Raw genomic sequence first — 19419 nt, forward strand, 5'->3', positions numbered from 1 at the left:
ACAGGGACTTCTCTGTCAGGACACCTGGGAAAAACAGTTCTCTGATCTTAAACTCAGAACCAAAAATAATTGTACCTCTCCTAATACCCACTTTTTAACTTTGAATCCTCTAACTGTTCTTACTCTTTACTTCATATTCTCCTTCCTACCCTTATTTTACCTTTGCCCCAATTTCTTCACCACCTTTGATGTATCTATTATGTGTATTTTTTAAATTACATAGCTTTTTGGAAACTAATTCCTTTCTAGAACAAGAGAAGGAAATAATCAGAGACAAAGAAAGATAAAGAACAATTAATTGCCAATTAACCAGAATAAGAGGGGAAGGAGATTGAGAACAACTCAGAAACAAAGTTAAGACAAAATTAATCCCCCCAAAAAATAGTCAAAATGTGGTATAAAATATTAATGTTAAGTTACATGCAATTTAAAGGAAAACATTTATCATTCTACAGACACCTAGAAATGTAAAATATAATTTACAATACATGACACCACAAACTGCTTTTTAAAAATAGCCAGAACATTAAAATACTCCATTATTGTTGTCTATTTTTTAGATGAACTCTCCTTAATTCAAATACTGGAATAAACTCCACGCAACATCACTTTGTCTTTGTGCATACTATGTTACTTGCTTTCTAACTATTCCAGCAGACACTACTACATCACAGAAACGGCTTTACTCTTCTTTTCCTAACCCATGGCAGACATCACTAAGAAATAACCTGTTAGTCACCTCAGATCTCAAGTATTTAAGTTTAGCTGTGTAACTCAAGTTTTTACCAACCCCTCCCCCTCACTAGTTTTGCTGTTTCCCACAAGCAAACTTAAAATGCCCAGAATCTCAACTGTGACACATTTCACAGACAAGTGACTCACTAACATTTCATAGACAAGTGACTCACTATTTTCATTTCTTCTAGCTGCTTACAGATAGAGGCTTGATTTCAGCATATGATTAAAATAATTATTAAATCATTAGCGAATACTACAAACTATCAACTTCAATGATGAAAAGAATCAACATATTTTTATTTTCCTCAATGACCTAATTAATAGTCATATTATCAGATTCCAGCTAAAGCTATGTGAGATATATCACCCAAAATTCTAAACTACTTCCAAAACCATACTAAATAATTGTCTTTATCAACACATTTTTATAACTAATTCACATGTTAATTGTGTTGATGCTGAACATAATATAAACATACAAATACATGCCATAAAAGTTGAAGGTAAAGAATTTATTAAAATGTTGATATTCCCTGATTTGCTAAGAATCTTATTTGTATGTGCAGCAGCATTACCTTTTTTTTTTTGAGACAGTCTCGCTCAGTCACCCAGGCTAGAGTGCAGTGGCACGATCTCAGTTCACTGCAACTTCCACCTCCTGGGTTCAAGCAATTCTCGTACCTCAACCTCCCAAGCAGCTGGAACTACAGGCTTGTGCCACCATGCCCAACTCATTTTTGTATTTTTAGTAGAGCCAGGGTTTCACCATGTTGACCAGGCTGGTCTTGAACTCCTGACCTCAGTGATCTGCCCACCTCGGCCTCCCAAAGTGCTGGGATTACAGGTGTGAGCCACCACATCTGGCCTGAAGCAGCATTATCTAATGATATAACTGCATTCACCAATAAAACCTTCTAATTTCTAATTATCACAGCATCCAAATATAATATTTTAAAAATCGTTTAAAATGCCTTTGTTTATTGATGCCTCTTTATGACTAAAATAATAAAGAGGCAGATTTAAAGCTTTCATTTCTTAAAAAACAATGGTTTATTTACCAATTACAACTAATTCCACTGTACATACTCATCATGCATTTAAGCAATATATAACCATCAAAGGTTCTTCACCCTGGGTGCCCAAATATCAAAAAGAAAAAGATCCTGGCCGGGTGTGGTGGCTCCCGCCTGTAATTCCAGCACTTTGGGAGGCGAGGCAGGCGGATGGCTTGACCCCAGGAGTTCAAGAGCAGCCTGTACAACACGGCGAAACTCTGTCTCAAACGAAAAATTAGCCAGGGGTGGTGTCGCGCACCCATAGTACCAGCTACCCAGGAGGCTAAGGTGAGAGGATCGCTTGATCCCATGAGGTGGAGGCAGCAGTGAGCTGAGATTGCCCCACTTACTCTAGCCAGGGCGAGAGAGGGAGAGACACTGTTTCAAAAAAAAAAAAAAAAAGGAAAAAAGAAAAAAAAATCCCCCTTATAGAAAAATAAGCAAAAGACATACACAAAAGCCCCTAAACATTATTGTGAGATTTTTCAGCCTCACTCACAATAAGAAAAATAAAAATAAAAACTACACTGAAACACTATTTATCACTTATCATATTGACAAAAGCCCAAAAGTCTTTGGGTTGTTGAAAAAGCTATGGAGAACTTTATTCAAAGAGCTATAAAGAAATGAGCAATCTCGAAGACTGCTAGAGGGAGAACAAAACAGTATAGCTTCTCAAGTGGGTAATACCTACCAAATTCCAGATACATTCATCATTTTACTTAGCAATCTTACTTCTGGGAATTTATCCTATAGACACAGTATGAAACGTACAATAGGCTAGGTGCAGTGACTTAGGCCTGTACTCCCAGCACTTTGGGAGGCCTAGGCGGTCGGATCATTTGAGGTCAGGAGCTCAAAACCAGCCTGGCCAACATGGTGAAACCCCGTCTCTACTAAAAATACAAAAATCAGCTGGGCAGTGGTGGTGGGCACCTGTAATCCCAACTACTCACCAGGGTGAGGCAGGAGAATCGCTTGATCCCGGGAGGCGGAGGTTGCAGTGAGCAGAGATCGCGCCACTGCACTCCACTCTGAGAGACAGAGCAAGACTCCGTCTCACAAACAAAACAAACAAAAAAAGAAATGTGCAATAAAAAATGACCAATATTCAAGCCTATCCCTTGCTGCATTATTTTTTCTGGCAAAAGGCTGGAAATAATCCAAATATCCAGAAACGTAGGACTAGTTTAATAAACCATGGTGTATTTACATAATGGAATACTATGTAGCTATTTAAAAAAAATAAGGAAAACCTCTATATACTGATATGGACAAATTTCCAAAATATATGTATGACTAAAAACTAAGCTGCAGAAGTCTATACAATAACAGTATTTATTTTGTAAAAGGAAGGAGAAAATAATATATGTTCCTATTTGCATAAGAAAGCAATGGACAAATAAACAACAAACTAATAAAATGGGGAAATAGAAGGAATGAGACAGAAAATATTTATTAGATCTATGATTCATATCCTTTTCTTTCCACTTTTTAAATAAAATATTTCAAACCCACACAAGATAATTTACCTATATCATTTTTTATTTTCAAAATTACAGTAGATAAGATTTCCAGGAGCTCAGGTTCCTCAGAATTACATATTTGATATGATGATAACTAATAAACTCTTGACATTTAATACAGGAATACTTAGCAAATGCTACACTCCCATTTAATTTCTCTCTATGGCTACTAATTTTTCTGTGGTGTGAATCTAATCAATCAGATAACAAATCAGCATAACCTCCACTGGAAGAGCTTCAGTGAAAATTTTTGTCTATTTAACTCAAACAAAATCAAACAGAGCCCACTGCTAGCTAATTGAACCAAATCAACATTGTCTTATTAGCCACAGATTCTTCACAATTTTTTCATTTTTGCAGTTTGCTTAATAACTCAATGAGGACATTTTTTAAAAACAAATTTCTGTTTATCAAACCACAAAAAAATTTATTGTCCTATTCCATATTGTATTGAAACTTATTTAATTAACATTATCCACCCTTTTTTACTGAAATGTACAATTTCAACTTTTTGCTAAATGTTAAGCTTTATTTTATATAACAGGCACTCAGATTATAATGCTTTCATCAATAGAGTTACTATTCTTAAACTTGCAAACTTTTGACAATACTACAAAGAACACTGAGGAATGACAGGCCTTTACAAAAATTATTTTAGATTACACTTTTATGAAGAGAAAGAAGAACTATAAAGTTATATGTAGTTATAAAAAAATTTCTGATATGTAGAGGCTTTTGAAATTTTCATTAGTTTTATTTTCTCTCAAAAGGAAGTCATATTTTAAGACAGTTAATCTGCAAATCAGTTAATTAATTCCCAGATAATTAACAGTTGGTGATACAATTTTTTAATTATTCTATTCATTCAACAAATATTTACTGAGTACCAACTATATGCCAGGCACCTTTTGGGTTCCTAGGATACAACAGCAAACAAAAGAAACAAAATCTCTTCCCTCCTGGAACAGACATTCTAATAGGGTGGACAATCAAAAAATAAGTATGTCAGGCTGTGATTAGTTATTCGAAGAAAAGTAAAGTTCCTCCCCTTATTGTTCCCTATCCCAATAATTGGCATCACCATCATCTGATTGCTTAGGCCAAGAGCCTTGGAATCATCCTTGATCCTCTCTTTAACCCCCATAACTAATCCATCGTTTTGGCACTACCTTCAAAACATATTCTAAATCCAGCTACTTCTCATCACCTCCTCCCTAATACCACATTGCATGCCATAACCATCTTTTGCCTCTTATTACTTACTGCAAACATCCCTTAACTGGTTACCCTGTTTCCTCTCTTACTCTGTCTCCACACAGCAGCCAGAACATTCCTTGTTTGTTTGTTGTTGTTGTCATTGTTTTTGAGAGAGTCTCACTCTGTCACCCAGGCTGGAGTGCAGTGGTGCCATCTCCACTCATTGCAACCTCTAACTCCTGGGTTCAAGCGATTCTCCTACCTCAGCCTCCTGAGTAGCTGGGATTACAGGCGTCCGCCACCTTGCCAGGCTAATTTTTGTTTTGTTTTTCTTTTGAGATGGAGTCTGACACTGTCGCCCAGCCTGGAGTGCAGTGGCGCGATCTCCGTTCACTGCAAGCTCCGCCTCCCGGGTTCACATCATTCTCCTGCCTTAGTTTCCCAAGTAGCTAGGACTACAGGCGCCCGCCACCAGGCCTGGCTAATTTTTTTTTCTTTTTTTTTTTTTTTTTTGTATTTTTAGTAGAGACGGGGTTTCACCATGTTAGCCAGGATGGTCTCCATCTCCTGACCTCGTGATCCGCCCGCCTCGCCTCCCAAAGTGCTGGAATTACAGGAGTGAGCCACCGCACCCGGCTATTTTTGTATTTTTAGTAGAGACAGGGTTTCACCATGTTGGCCAGGCTGGTCTTGAACTCCTGGCCTCAAGTGATCTGCCCTCCTTGGCCTCCCAAAGTGCAGAGATTGCAGGCATGAGCCACTATATCTGGCCACATTCCTTGTTTAATCTAAGTGACCACATGTCACTTTCCTGCTCAAAACTCTCCTGTACTTTCCCATAATGCTCAGAATAAAAACTCTCCTGTACCTTCCCATAACACTTAGAATAAAATCAAAGTCTCTTCCTTAGTCTACATGATCTGGACCCTGACTACTTTCCTACCACCACTTCCCACCATTATCCTTTTCCTGAGGGTCTTGGCATTTACTGTCCCCTTTGTATGGAAGGTATTTCCCTCACAGAGAGCCATATGGCTTGTTGCTTCACTCTATTCAAACCTTTGCCAAAGCTACCTTTCCTAACCCCCTAATTGAAAGCAGTAACCCAGTCATTATGTAACATTAATTGCTAAATAGCATTACATTATATATTTATTCATTTGTTCTGTAAGTGCCCACTCCAGACTCTATAAGCTCTCTAAGGATAGGGACTTGTCTATATTGCTGCCTGCTGAACCCCAGAGTCTGGAAGAGTATCTGGCACATAGACATTGCTCAATATTGAATGAATATATTAATGAATCAATTCATTAATAAAGCCATTAAAGTGACATCATTATAATGTATAAACCTGTATATAACATGTTAACTGAAACAGCAAGACACATAATAATCATCTAATACTTAATATAATAAAATATATATGAAAAAAGTTAAAAGGAAATTAAAAATATAAAAGTGGTGAAAAGGTAATAGAGTTATTTGTTGTTGTCTGTTTCTTCTTAAGTCATTCTATTACATTTATAACTAAAATATAAAAATGTTATTTTTAAAAGGGCGCTACTATTAAAAAATAAGCATGAGCAATGGGAATGTTCTTCCCCTCAGTGATTGTCAAGGATGGAGTATATCACAATCACCTGAAAGGCTTTTATATATTTATTTCCTATCTCCTCCTTCCTATCTCCTCCTCCATTCTCTGCTCCATCCCAAAATAACCCCTCCCAGGACTGATTATTGATAAGTATTATATCCCTTAGATACGTGGGAGCAGGAAAAGGAAACAAAAAAAATAGGCTAACCACTAAACTAACAAAACTCAAAATATAGAAATACTTAAGTCCACATAGCAAACCCAAGGGTAAAGGTGGAAAATGACTCACACTTGAGTCACTAATGCCTAGCAGGTACCACAGCACCCCATCTACATTGGAGGAAGAGTATGAAAAGAAAAAAGAGAGAGAGAGAAAGCATCCTTCATGGTACCTGCTAGGCAGTAGTCCTAGCTTGGTACCTTGCATCGTACCATGAAGGATGCTTTATCTTCATTTTTCTCATCATTTTTTAGATGAGAAAAATTTGCCCACTTGGGTGGTAAGTTGCTTATAAAAATAAATTTATTTAATTTATTAAAGAGAGCCATGGACGTATAATGCGAAAATGTCATGAACCAAGGATTATGATTAACTGATCTCTGTACAAATGAATTAATGGGAGGTGGTGCTGGATGAAAAAATAAGAGTCATGTGGCCAAAGGCACAGAAGTAGTAAGTGGGGATGTCAGATCCCTATATTATCAAATGACCTTAAATAAAACAGCCTTTTGAAAATATTGCCCTCAATTTGTTTCTTGTAAGGGCTAGCTTTATAAACAAACAACTTAAAAAAGCAAGACAGAAAATTATTCCTACACCCATAAGTACAGCTTTGTAACAATAAAATATATAAGGCAAAGTTCTAGAAGGAAAAGCACCAAAACAACAGCCGTTGTGTTATAGGATTGTAAGTAATTTTTAATCTAGTTTCCAAATTCCATATGTTGACATACTGTTTTAACAGTGAAAAAGGTAAGACTGTATCATTAACATACTTTATGTTACATAAGACTGGGTAGTATGACACAATAATTCCGTAAGACAAGAATCAGTCCCTAAAGTAAAGTTCTTTACTAAGAACAAATATAGCAATCAATCATTATGATACAGGAATTGAGCTAAAAAGAGAAAAACTTTAGCTGAAAACTAGAGCAAACTTCCCTGGGTGAGAATACTAAATGAAGGAAGTTAGGCTAGCTAGCAAAATCACATAAACTCAGTAACAAGAGTTTTCAGTGTTACATTTCTGCCAGAAATAAGGAACGTAAATCATGATAAGGAGATCAAAATAAATCAACCAGCAATCTGGGTTTTTCTTAAAAAAATGATAGCAGTCAACAAATGGTGTTGGAACAACTGGATATCCACATGCCAAAGAATGAAACTGGACACTTCCTTACATCGTAAACAAAAATTAACCCAAAATGAATCACAGATCTAAATGTAAAAGATAAAATTATATAACACTTAGAAAAAATATAGGAGCAAATCAGCTGGGTGCAGTGGCTCACACCTGTAATCCCAGCACTTTGGGAAGCCGAGGTGGCGGATCACCTGAGGTCAGGAGTTCGAGACCAGCCTCAACATGGAGAAACCCCGTCTCTACTAAAAATACAAAATTAGCTGGGTGTGGTGGTACATGCCTGTAATCCCAGCTACTTGGGAGGTTGAGGCAGGAGAATTGCTTGAACCTGGGAGGCGGAGGTTGCGGTGAGCCGAGATCGCGCCATTGCACTCCAGCCTGGGCAACAAGAGCGAAACTCCGTCTCAAAAAAGAAAAAATATAGGAGCAAATCTTCATGATCACGCATTACACAAAAGTTTCCTAAATACAACATCAAAAGCTGAAACAAAATAAGAAAAAAAAATGATAATTGGACTTAATTTAAATTAAAAACTTTTGAAAGATATCAAAAAATGGAAAAGACAAATCACAGAATAGGATATAATATCGCAAATCATATATCTGATAACAGAACATATTCAGAACACATAAAGAACTCCTACAACTCAACCTAAAAAAAAAAAAAGCAAATAACCCAATTTAAAAATGGGCAAAGAATCCAAAAAGGATAAACAATGACCAATAAGCACATGAGAAAAACAGCTATTACGGGAATGCAAATCAAAACTACAATGAAATGCAACTTCACGCCCACCAGTATGGCAAAGCAACAAGTGTTGACAAAGATGTGAAAAAATTAGAACCCTGATACATTGCTATAGGAATGTAAAATGGTGCACACACTTTGGAAAAACAGTCTAGCAGTTCCTCATAATGTTAAACATAGAGTTACCTTACAGCCTAGAAATTCCACTCCTAGGTACATACTCAACAAAAATGAAAACATATGTCTATACAAAAACTAGTATACAAATGGCCATGGCAGCACTGTTCCACAGCCCCAAAATGGAAACTACCCAAATGTCCATCAACTGATGAAAAATAAAATGTGGTACATCCACACAATGGAATATTATTCATCGATAAAAAGAAATTAAGTACTGATACATGCTACCACATAGATGAACCCTGAAGACATTAAGTTACCAAAAAACACATATTGTTTGATTCCATTTATACAAAATACCCAAATGTCCAGAACAGCGAAACCCATAAAGAAAAGTAGTGATTGCCTAGGGAGAGAGAGGGAACAGAATGAGGAGACCGCTAATGGGTACAGGGTTTCTTTTTGAGGTAACAAAAATTTTCTAAAATTAGGTTGTGGTGATTGCTGCACAACTCTGCAAATATACATACCCAAAACCATTTAATTATTCACTTTAAATGGGTAAATTGTATGATACATGAATTATATCTCAATATAGTTGTTTTCTTAATGGCAATGTATTTCACTATTAAATTTTAAGTTTGAAAACAAAAAATCTTAAACAACAATTAGACTGAATGTTAATTGCTATTACCCAGAGTACAAAATGAAGAAACGACTTCTACTGAGTAAGTGATATAAAGGAAAAGTGAGATATAGGGATGGGATTTGAAAAATGAAAACAGGGAGCTGTTGTTCATAAATGATTTGTCATCAAAATTTTAGATTTATAACACAAAACAGGAATCAACATTATTTTACAAACCGGACAGACAGGCTTTAACATCTTATAGGCCTCTTTCCAAAATTAGGACTCACAGATAACAAAATAATTTTTAAGGTAAAGACAAAGAGAGAGATAGCTAGTTTCCCAAAAGAGTTTGCTAAGCAACAACCTCTTTATATGTGGGTATGCTTGGGCCTTTCACAATTACAACGAAAAAGAAGAGGTGGTATATCCTTATGAGATATGGGAATCTACCAATATTACATGTACAGCTCAAAACTAAAATAATAATAGTAATATAATGAAAAAGTCAAGTCACTGTGACTCCTCAAACAAAAAGGGATAAGACTGGAAAAACAATCCAGTATCACAGCAAAGAAAGCAAGCAAGTAATGACACACAAATAATAGCTGGGAAAGGAAAGAGTCTGGTTAGGCAATATAGCCCAGTGGATTTTTTTGAAGAGCAGGTATTTTAGGGATGGATATATGAATCTAATATCTGCTCTCAATTTACTTTCTCTGTTCGTTAGTTTCTCTTCAGCTAGAAAAACCTATCTCAGGAACAGTTAAGAATCTGGTGTCTTTACCTCAAAAGATGAAGAAAGAGGAAAGACATACGATGAAGAAGAAAAGTTCGAGATTTACAATTGAGAGTAGTTACGGCAAGAAAGCTACTGCCTTAATCAAACTTGTTTAATGATAGTGATGAAAAACAGGAGATAATGACAATAGAGGCACATCCCAAGTAAGGCATGGGATTTGAAACATCAAGTCTGTGCATGCTGCTGCCTCTGAACGGGATAAGGAGAAAAGGTGAGATCATCCCCTATGAATATGGGTAGGGACAGCTAGACTAAAGACAAAGCCCATGGGTACTCCTTGTATTATAGGATATTCAAGTGAATGAACCCTGGGTCTGATAGTAAGATTTAGTGTAATCTGCTAAAAAAAAAAAAAAAAAAGTTAAGACCAAAAATGATAAGCCCGTAATAATCATATAGGAAGTCAAGAAAAGCAAGTAAAACTGGTAATGAGTCTCAAACCTTTTTTTTTTTACAGTGTCCCCTTAGGGCAAAAGAGCTCTTAATCCATCTACCTACACAAAACCCCACTTTTCAGTGGAAAAAACTCAATAATAACAATGAAACAAGTTTTAGGAAGACTGGGTAACTTATATTTAAATCGTAATGTATATACAGTTGACCCTCGGTATCTGCAGGTTCAATCAACCTCTTAAATCAAAGTTTTCAGAAAAAAAAAGGGACAGTGGCCAGGTGCAGTGGCTCACGCCTGTAATCCCAACACTTTGGGAGGCTAAAGCAGGTGGATTGCTTGAACCCAGGAATTTAAGACCAGCCTGGGCAACACGGTGAAACCCCATCTCTATATAAAATATTAAAAATTAGCCAGGTATGGTGGCACAAGCCTGTAGTCCCAGCTACTCAGGAGGCTGAGGGGAGAATCACCAGGAGGTCAAGGCTGCAGTGAGCAGTGATTGCAGTGATTGTGCCACTGCACTCCAGCCTGAGCAACAGAGTGAGACCCTGTCTCAAAAAAAAAGGGATGGTTGCATCTGTACGAAACATGCTACAGACATTTGTCTTGTCATTATTACCTAAACAATACAGTATAACATATATTTACATGGTATTTACCATTATAGTAGGTATTATAAGTAATCTAGAGATGATTTGAAGTATACAGGAAAATGTAGGAATCCCAACATTAAAATTTGTTAAATAAGTTGAGGTAAGTCGGGATCATTGACCCTTAAGAGCTAAAGAAAATGGGAATTGAGAGAAGCACAATGGTCCTGATCATAAGGCAATGGGAGTTGGTGGAGAGACAGGCAACTGTGTGGAAGAACTGGTCCAAAAAAGGGAGCTAAAAGTCACTTTAAGGGACAAAGGGGCCAGGCACGGTGGCTCATGCCTGTAATCCCAACACTTTGGGAGGCTGGGGTGGGAGGATCATTTGACCCCAAGAGTTTGAGACCAGCCCAGGCAACATGGCAAAATCCCATCTCTACAAAAAGTTTAAAACGTAGCCAGGTGTGGTGGTGGTGCACAGCTGTAGTACCAGCTACTCAGGAGGCTTAGGCGGGAGGATCTGAACTCTGGAGGTCAAGGCTGCAGTGAGCTACAATCACATCACTGCACTGCAGCCTAGGAGACAAAAGGAGACCCCGTCTCAATAAATGAATATTAGGTTGGTACAAAAGTAATTGCGGTTTTTGCTATTACTTTTAATAAATAAAGAGACAAAAGGCAAACTACCAAGGGTAGTTATGACCAGGGGTGGTACTGGCACAAATGTGCTAACAATGTGTCCTGGAGAAGGAAGCTGTGCAGGTGGAGAGGAGGAGTAGTTTCCAGCCTGCCCTCCTTCAATTAGTCTTTCCTGAGTCAACTCACGCCAGGAGAACGCAAGCAATGAGTAATAACTTTTCTGATGGGAGGGGCAGTGACCCAAGACTGTGCAAGGAGGGTAAGATAGTTATCCATGTATTGGCTGCATGAAGATCAGAATGCCTAACAGTAAGGGATAAGGCTGAGTTCGTTCTAGGACACCAGTAACATGAGGGGAAGGGGGAAAGTAGTTCAAAACTAGGCTTAGTGAGTAATCATCAACAGGAAGTACGGGTAGCCGGTAATCTCCAGCTGAGGCAGAACAGTGGTTACGTGTCTGGATCCAGGCTACCCGAGTAGCAATCTGAGTCCGCCACTTTATTTTCTCTGTGACCTTGGCCAAGTCACTTAACCTCTCTGTGCCCCATCTGTAAAAGGAGAGTAATAGAACCTATCTAATACGGTTGTTTTGTGGCTTAAATAAGTTGCATTTGTAAAATCACTGTTTACAACGTCTTGCACTTTATGTAACAAGTGCTACCTAAATTTGTTAAATAAGTTGAGGTAAGTCGGGATTTCTTTTGACATCTCCAAATAAAATGGAGATGTGCGTGCAAAAAAAAAAAAAAAAAAAAGAAATGGTAACTTGGAGGCGGCAGCAGGGTCAATTTTCCCGAGCGACGAGGAGGCTGCACGGTGGGCGAGGGTCGTCCTCGTAATAAGGAAGCAGGGATAAAGGAGCAGCGGCTCCCAGGAGAGGGGAGCGGGTTGGGGGAACTTTCATCCAGGCCTAGGATTTCCAAGGACTCGTTTCTGAGAAGTGGCTGTGATTCTGAGGCAAGACTTTGATTTCGAGCACCAGACCATGGAGTGAAATTCTGCGTTATCTGAAGAGCAGGACTCCTGTCTAGGGCAGGACGGAGTTGGAGTCGGAGAGAGAAGGGTGATGTCCCCAGGGGAAAGATCTGACCGGAGCCACCACCATCTGTCGGGCGCCCGCTCGCTCCCCAGCGCCGGACTAGCCTCGGAGGGAGAACGAAGGCTGCTCCAGCCCCGAGGGAGGCAGCGGGAGCCTCCTGAGTCACTGGGCTATGGGGCGCCGCGAAGGGACCCCGCGTAGGGGCTGCGAAGGGAGACCCGCCTCGCCCGGGACGCAGGGTCTCTCCGAAGGGAGAGGCCAGCGCCGGCCATGGAGACAGCCGGCCGGAGCCCCGACCCAGAGGAGCCTGCCCCGTCCCGCCCGTTCCCGCCCCTCGGTGGCCCCGGCACCCGGGGTACCTGAGCGTGGGCCCGATGCAGGCCGTGTCAGTGCTCTCGATCTCTCGCAGGATCCGCTCGTGCTCTGCCGCTGTCTCCAGGCTCTCCGCCTCCGCCATCTTACCCCGCTCCATAGACTGGGGGCGCCCCGCAGCGCGTCCCCTCCGTCAGCTCGGCTCACCTTTTCGCTGCCCCACACTCCTTCTTCCACCCAGGCTCCACAGCCGCCCCAGCCTCTGGCTACCCGCAGGCCGACCCCTCCCTCAGGCTCGGCACGCCCCCTTGCGTCACCGCGTCCGTCGGCGTTCTGCGTAATGTCCGCTGGCACTTGTAGTTCTCTGGGAAATGCTAGGTTGGATTCCGTTCATTCATACATTGAATCCGCAAATACTTGTTGAAAGCCCACTGTTGTACGCTAAAAACAGTTAACAAACTGCGTAAACAGTGATGATCAAGTCAGGCAGTGGCACTAAGCCTACAAATTCTTGTTTACCACCTTTGTCACAAAGTGCAAAGACTCTGTAGATGCGAATAATAAAGTCTAACTTAATGTCTGACAGAAGCCTTACAGTCTAGTAGGGGAGACACGGGGAGCTAGAGAATTCAAAACCGTGAACTGTGAGCCAGTACAGAGAATGGAGTTCAGAGATCTCTTCTGGTTGCCAAGGTTTCATAAAGAGATTGAGTTTCGGAGGTTAAAAGGCATAACTGGAAGTTGTGAGGAGAATCCAGACGGCCAAAAAGAATTTCATCTGCACTGACGTGTAAAGAAGTAGTAGTAAGGGATGGGTCTGGAAAGGCATGTTGGAGAGAAATTGCGAGGAGCCTTAAACACTGGGCTGAGAAATGTGGACTTTGTTCTAATGGTTCCACTGATCCAACAACCAACTGCAACAGAAGCACCTGGAAACATTTTTTTTTTTTTTTTAATACAGACTGACTAACGGTCATACATCTGGAGATTCTGATCCAGGCATCTGCATTTCATGAACTCCTCAGTTACAATTTTTTTTTTTTTTTTTTTTTTTTTTTGAGAGGGAGTCTTGCTCTGTCACCCGGATCTCAGCTCATCGCAAGCTCCGCCTCCCGGGTTTATGCCATTCTCCTGCCTCAGCCTCCCGAGTAGCTGGGAGTATAGGCGCCCGCCACCTCGCCCGGCTAGTTTTTTGTATTTTTTAGTAGAGACGGAGTTTCACCGTGTTAGCCAGGATGGTCTCGATCTCCTGACCTCGTGATCCGCCCGTCTTGGCCTCCCAAAGTGCTGGGATTACAGGCTTGAGCCACCGCGCCCGGCCCTTCAGTTACAATTTAAAAATCGGATTTATTGATCATTGCTTGAGTTGTTACACAACACAACGAATGGGAAGCCACAGAAGGTTTTTAAGAGGAGTGACACATCAAAATGTGGGCGTTAGGAAATTTGGTGAAGGGCAAGGGTGCAAGATGTGCAGAGATAGAGAATTTGGAGATAAGGAAACGCCATAGGAGATGATAAGGCCTAAACCAGGGAAGCAGCAATGAGAATGAAAAAGAATGAGCAAATAGGAAAAACATCAAAAAGGGAGAATTGACAGGATTTACTAGATACCATAAAGGTTAGATATTACTCCAAGGTTTAGTACCAGAGTGACTAGTAGAAGAGGGTTTCCACTGACAAAAAAAGTCATGAGACAAAAAAACTGGAAGTTTAGGCTAAATAACTTGTGCTACAACCATACTATAGACTAGTATGCAATCATTAAAAAGAAAGACAAAAGACTCTATGGTCATACATGAAACTGTCTTCAAGTTGTATTTGTTGAGCAGAAAAAAGCAAGGCATGAAACAGTATATAGACTGTCCTCATTTGTTTTTTAAAAGAATAAATACTCATATATATGCTTTGATATATATACACACACATACATATATATAAACATTACATACGTAGAATATTTCTGAAACGGTGCCCAAAAACTGTTAACAGTATGGCATCCAGGAAAAAAATTGGAAAGAAGGAGTGTGAAGTAGGAAGAAGGTAATTTTTAATTATCTATCATTTGCACTCTTGGAATTATTTTCCTTGTGCATGCATTACTTTTTTAGTAAAAATAGTAGTCATTACCTAAGAACACATTTTAAAAATAAATAAACCAGTAGTAAGGAGAATAGGTTACAAGTCCTAATTTGCCAGGAAGAGAGCAAGTTGATAAATCTGTCTGTCTCTAGATAATCTCTGCCTGTCCTCGTTTTTCATTACTCATGTTTAAACAATTCCAAACAGACATAGGAGGGGTAGGGAGAGTGTGGAGCCTTTGGTATTTCTAAAGATCTCTTGAAATACATGACCGAGGGTCCCTTCAGACACCCATTTTAGCATCTCACTCAGCAAGTTTTTCACCTATCACAGGATCCAGGCTGCTGCATAGATGAGACACATTCAGTAGTGGTTAAACTAGCTTCTGCTACTGTCAGCACTTTTTGTGAGCCTCCACAGAGGCCTGAGGCCACACATCTTAGCAACAGGGAATGAGTCTGGAGTAAGCAGTATTGGAAACCTCCATTGAAGAAGACAAGATGATCTGTCTAATGTTTATGTCCTCCAGATAGAAAGAATGTGAGTTCCATTGATTCAGTTCCAGCATTACTGGTTAAAATGTATTGAGCAGACTGGGCGCAGTAGCTCATGCCTGTAATCCCAGCACTTTGGGAGGCCGAGGCAGGTGGATCACTTGAGGTCAAGAGTTTGAGACCAGTCTGGCCAACATGGTAAAACACTGTCTCTACTAAAAATATAAAATTAGCCCAGCATGGTGGCAGGTGCCTGTAATCCCAGCTACTCAGGAGGCCGAGGCAGGAGAATCATTTGAACCTGGGAGACGCAGGTTGCAGTGAGCCAAGATCATGCCACTGCACTCCCACCTAGGTGACAGAGTGAGACTTCATCTCAAAAACAAGCAAACAAAAAAATGCATTGAGCACTTTCTGTGCGCCAAGCACAAGATACAAAATAAATACTTCACATATATCAACCTTATTAAATCCTTACAATAATCCTTTGCAGTAAATATCACGGGTCCCCTTTTACAGATAAGAAAGCTGAAATATTAGGCAACACCCCACATATCACATCCAGTAATGAAGCTAGTATTCGAACCAGGTCAATCTGATTCAAAGGCCTATTTCCTAACCAGTAGCCCATGCTGCCCCACCCAGGCCCTTCACAGCCATGAGTTTATTGTGTGATCATTCTGCCACTCTACCTCTGCTTCTACATTGATATAATGGATTGTATCATTTCTGAGACCCCTTCCAAATCACCCTGGAGACCTCTTCACAAAATCACATCACTCCGCTTACCTAGAATGAACTGGTTTTCTCTTCTGCATGAGTATAGGTAGGCAGCATCAGCATTCTCACTGCTCTCCACTGCCACATCTAGGCTGTTGTTTCAATACCCTGATTCCCCAACTCTCCTTTGAAGTCTAGGGCATCTGGTTGTGCCACAATTATCTACTAATATCCATATTCCTCAGAAATTTTACCTCTTGGCTCACAGTTTTAGGGACAGGAGGCAGGGAAATTCTGGGCAGAAGAGGGCATGTCCCCAGCAAGGGCCCCACCCTCAAGCCAGAACCACGGCCCAAAGTGACAATATATATCCCTGTTTTCCTGCTTGAATATTGCCTTTTCCAAAACCACCCACAGCCCACCCCACTCCCCATCCTGTGCCTGTAAAAACCCCATGCTCAACTGGCAGAGAGGAGAAGCAGCTGAACATCAGAGACTATGGTTGAACATTGGAGATACGGGGCTTGACTTCAAAGGGACAGCTTTATGGAGTAGCTCTGAGGGAAAATTACCTTCCTACTCCGTCCCACTTACAGCTCCCCTTCCCACTGAGAGCCACCTTCCTCAGCAATAACATCTCCCACATTTACCATCTTCAACTCTGTGTGACCTCATTCCTCGTGGATGCCAGGTGCAGATGCAAAAGTCTGACCCTCCACTGAGCTGCTAACACTTAAGCTGTCCATGGATGGCAAAGCTAAAAGAACACTGTTACACTTCCTCTGGGGTGTCAGGGGTCACGAGCACCCTCCCCTAGACACTGCCACAGGACCAATAGGGAGTTGGGTCTTGCTGGCGCCCAAAGTGCTTGTCCCAGCTCCTGCACACATTCACCTGCACTCTCCCTCCCACAATGGGTGGAGCAGCAAGTGAGCGGAGTTCACCCCTGCCAGTGCCCGTGCACTTCAGTTTCCACCCAAGAAGGGGTCAGGGAAATTTCCTTCTTCCACAGTTTTTCTCTCCACCTCATTCCTTATCATGACCCCAAAGAATTTCAACATCGGGACTGTGCCTGCTGACCACTCTGACTTCACTGATTGATCCCAAGTATCCCAGCCAGGTTCCTGGTGCTACATAGACAATCCATTCATGGCTTCACCTCCCACCTTAATATAGTAAGTCCTAACTTAAAATCACCAATAGGTTCTTGGAAACTGAAACTTTAAGCAAAACTGTGTATAATGAAATCAATTTACCACAGTTCACTGATATAGACAAGAGTTAAGTTTCTATGGCCTATTTTTGATCTCAAAAACATTACCAAACTTCTAAATAAACACCAAAACACTTCTATTATTAAATATTGAAATAAGAGCTAGACATACATTTAAAAAAGATTAATAGAAACAAATAAGATAATGATTTACCCATTTTTTGATGAACCAGTGAGTGACAGCAATTGTAGTGGTGGTGGGTTAAATCACGGAATAAATGTTTACAAGGCAAAAATTATAGGGAGTACGTCCTACCCAAGGCTCAAAAAAAGTCACTGAGTGTTTTAGCACAGCATCATTTATTGTTGTGCACCAAATGATTATCAGATACTTTAGGACGTCTTCTTGTACAATAAGTTGTATTCATTCATTTTCCAACTTGCTTATTCCAATTCACAGTTGCAGGGGGCCAGATAATACACACTCCTAACAGCTCAGGACCCAAGATAGGCACCAACCCTGGACAGAATGCCATTGCATGGCAGGGTGTACTCACACACATACCGACACTCACTCAGAAACAATTTAGAGATGCCAAGAACGTAACATGAACATCTTTGGGATGTGGGAGGAAAAATGAAGTACCGGGAGGAAAACCAAAGTACCAGGAGAAAACGCAGGCAGACATAGGGAGAATGTGCAAATTTCGCACAGACAGTGGCCCTGGCTGGGAATCTATTTTTTTCTCATCAAATGTCAACCTAAAAAATCCAAAAGTTCAGAATCTAGTTTAAAAAGAGTTTATTCAAGCACAAGGGTTGAAGAGGGCCACCTGGGAGCATAGATTCAAATTGCCCTGAATAATACACACTCCAAAATTAGTGGCAGTTACAAATGGTTTCTTTGGGTTTTTTTTTTTTTTTTTTTTTGGCAGGGGAGGAGGGTGAGAAGGAGTCTCACTCTGTCGCCCAGGATACAGGGCAGTGGCATGATCTTGGCTCCCTGCAACCTGCAGCTCCCAGGTTCAAATGATTCTCCTGCCTCAGCCTCCCAAGTAGCTGGGATTACAGACACCTGCCACCATGCACAGCTAATTTTTATGTTTTTAGTAGAGATGGGGTTTCGCCATGTTGGCCAGGTTGGTCTCGAACTCCTGACCTCAGATGATCTGTCCTCCTCAGTCTCCCAAAGTGTTGAGATTACAGGTGTGAGCCACCACACCTGGCCAGTTACAAATGGGTGGAGTTTTTTGTTTTGTTTTGTTTTGTTTTTGAGATGGAGTCTCACTCTGTTGTTCAGGCTGGAGTGCAGTGGCGTGATCTTGACTCACTACAACCTCCTCCTCCTAGGTTCAACTGAATCTCCTGCCTTGGCCTCTCAAGTAGCTGGGATTACAGGCTACCACCACCACGCCAGGCTAATTTTTGTATTTTTAGTAGAGACATGGATTTCACCATGTTAGCCAGGTTGGTCTTGAACTCCTGACCTCAGGTGATCCTCCTGCCTCAGCCTCCCAAAGTGCTGGGATTACAGGTGTGAGCTACCTCCCCCAGCTACAAGTGAGTTTTCAAAGGAAAAAACAAGAGGCAGTTTCTAAGTTTACCAAGAATTTACATTAAAATAATATAAGCTATTGATTGGCTATAAATTGTTCTTTGTATCACAAACTCCAGGAATATGAAGATAATGGATGAGGCAGCTAGTCAGGAACAAAATGTATTTTAACAATTGCCCCAAGCATGGGTGTGGGGGTAGGAGACTAATGAACCATACCCAGGTCTCTCTCAGCCTGATAAATTTTGCCTAACTCACAAACTCAGACAGCTCTGAGCTATCTTTCAATTTTCCAATATTATAACAAAATGACGTTATTTGGTTATTCAAGGACCTGCCTGTATTCCACAAACATTGCTCTTCCCCCAAGACTATTAAATTCCTCTCTCTGACTCTTTTCCAGTCACCTCTACCTCTGCCTAATTTCTATGAGACCTGCACTTTAATCCTGATCATCCCTGATTTCTTTTTTTTTTTTTTTTTTTTTTGAGACGGAGTCTCGCTCTGTCACCCAGGCTGGAGTGCTGTGGCCGGATCTCAGCTCACTGCAAGCTCCGCCTCCCGGGTACACACCATTCTCCTGCCTCAGCCTCCCGGGTAGCTGGG

General features: G+C 40.7%; 1 protein-coding gene across 1 annotated transcript in view; it reads right to left on the bottom strand.

Annotated features, from left to right (window-relative positions):
• The window catches only part of EXOC6B (exocyst complex component 6B), a 710495-nt gene extending 697455 nt beyond the window's left edge, over positions 1–13040 (bottom strand). The window contains exon 1 of the mRNA XM_026456434.1: positions 12797–13040. Coding sequence (XP_026312219.1) covers positions 12797–12909 — 113 coding nt within the window. The 5' untranslated portion in view covers positions 12910–13040. The remainder of the gene's footprint in view (positions 1–12796) is intronic.
• Between the last annotated feature and the right edge of the window lie 6379 nt (positions 13041–19419).

Source organism: Piliocolobus tephrosceles, chromosome 15, assembly GCF_002776525.5.
Source record: "Piliocolobus tephrosceles isolate RC106 chromosome 15, ASM277652v3, whole genome shotgun sequence".
NCBI classification, from domain to species: Eukaryota; Metazoa; Chordata; class Mammalia; order Primates; family Cercopithecidae; genus Piliocolobus; species Piliocolobus tephrosceles.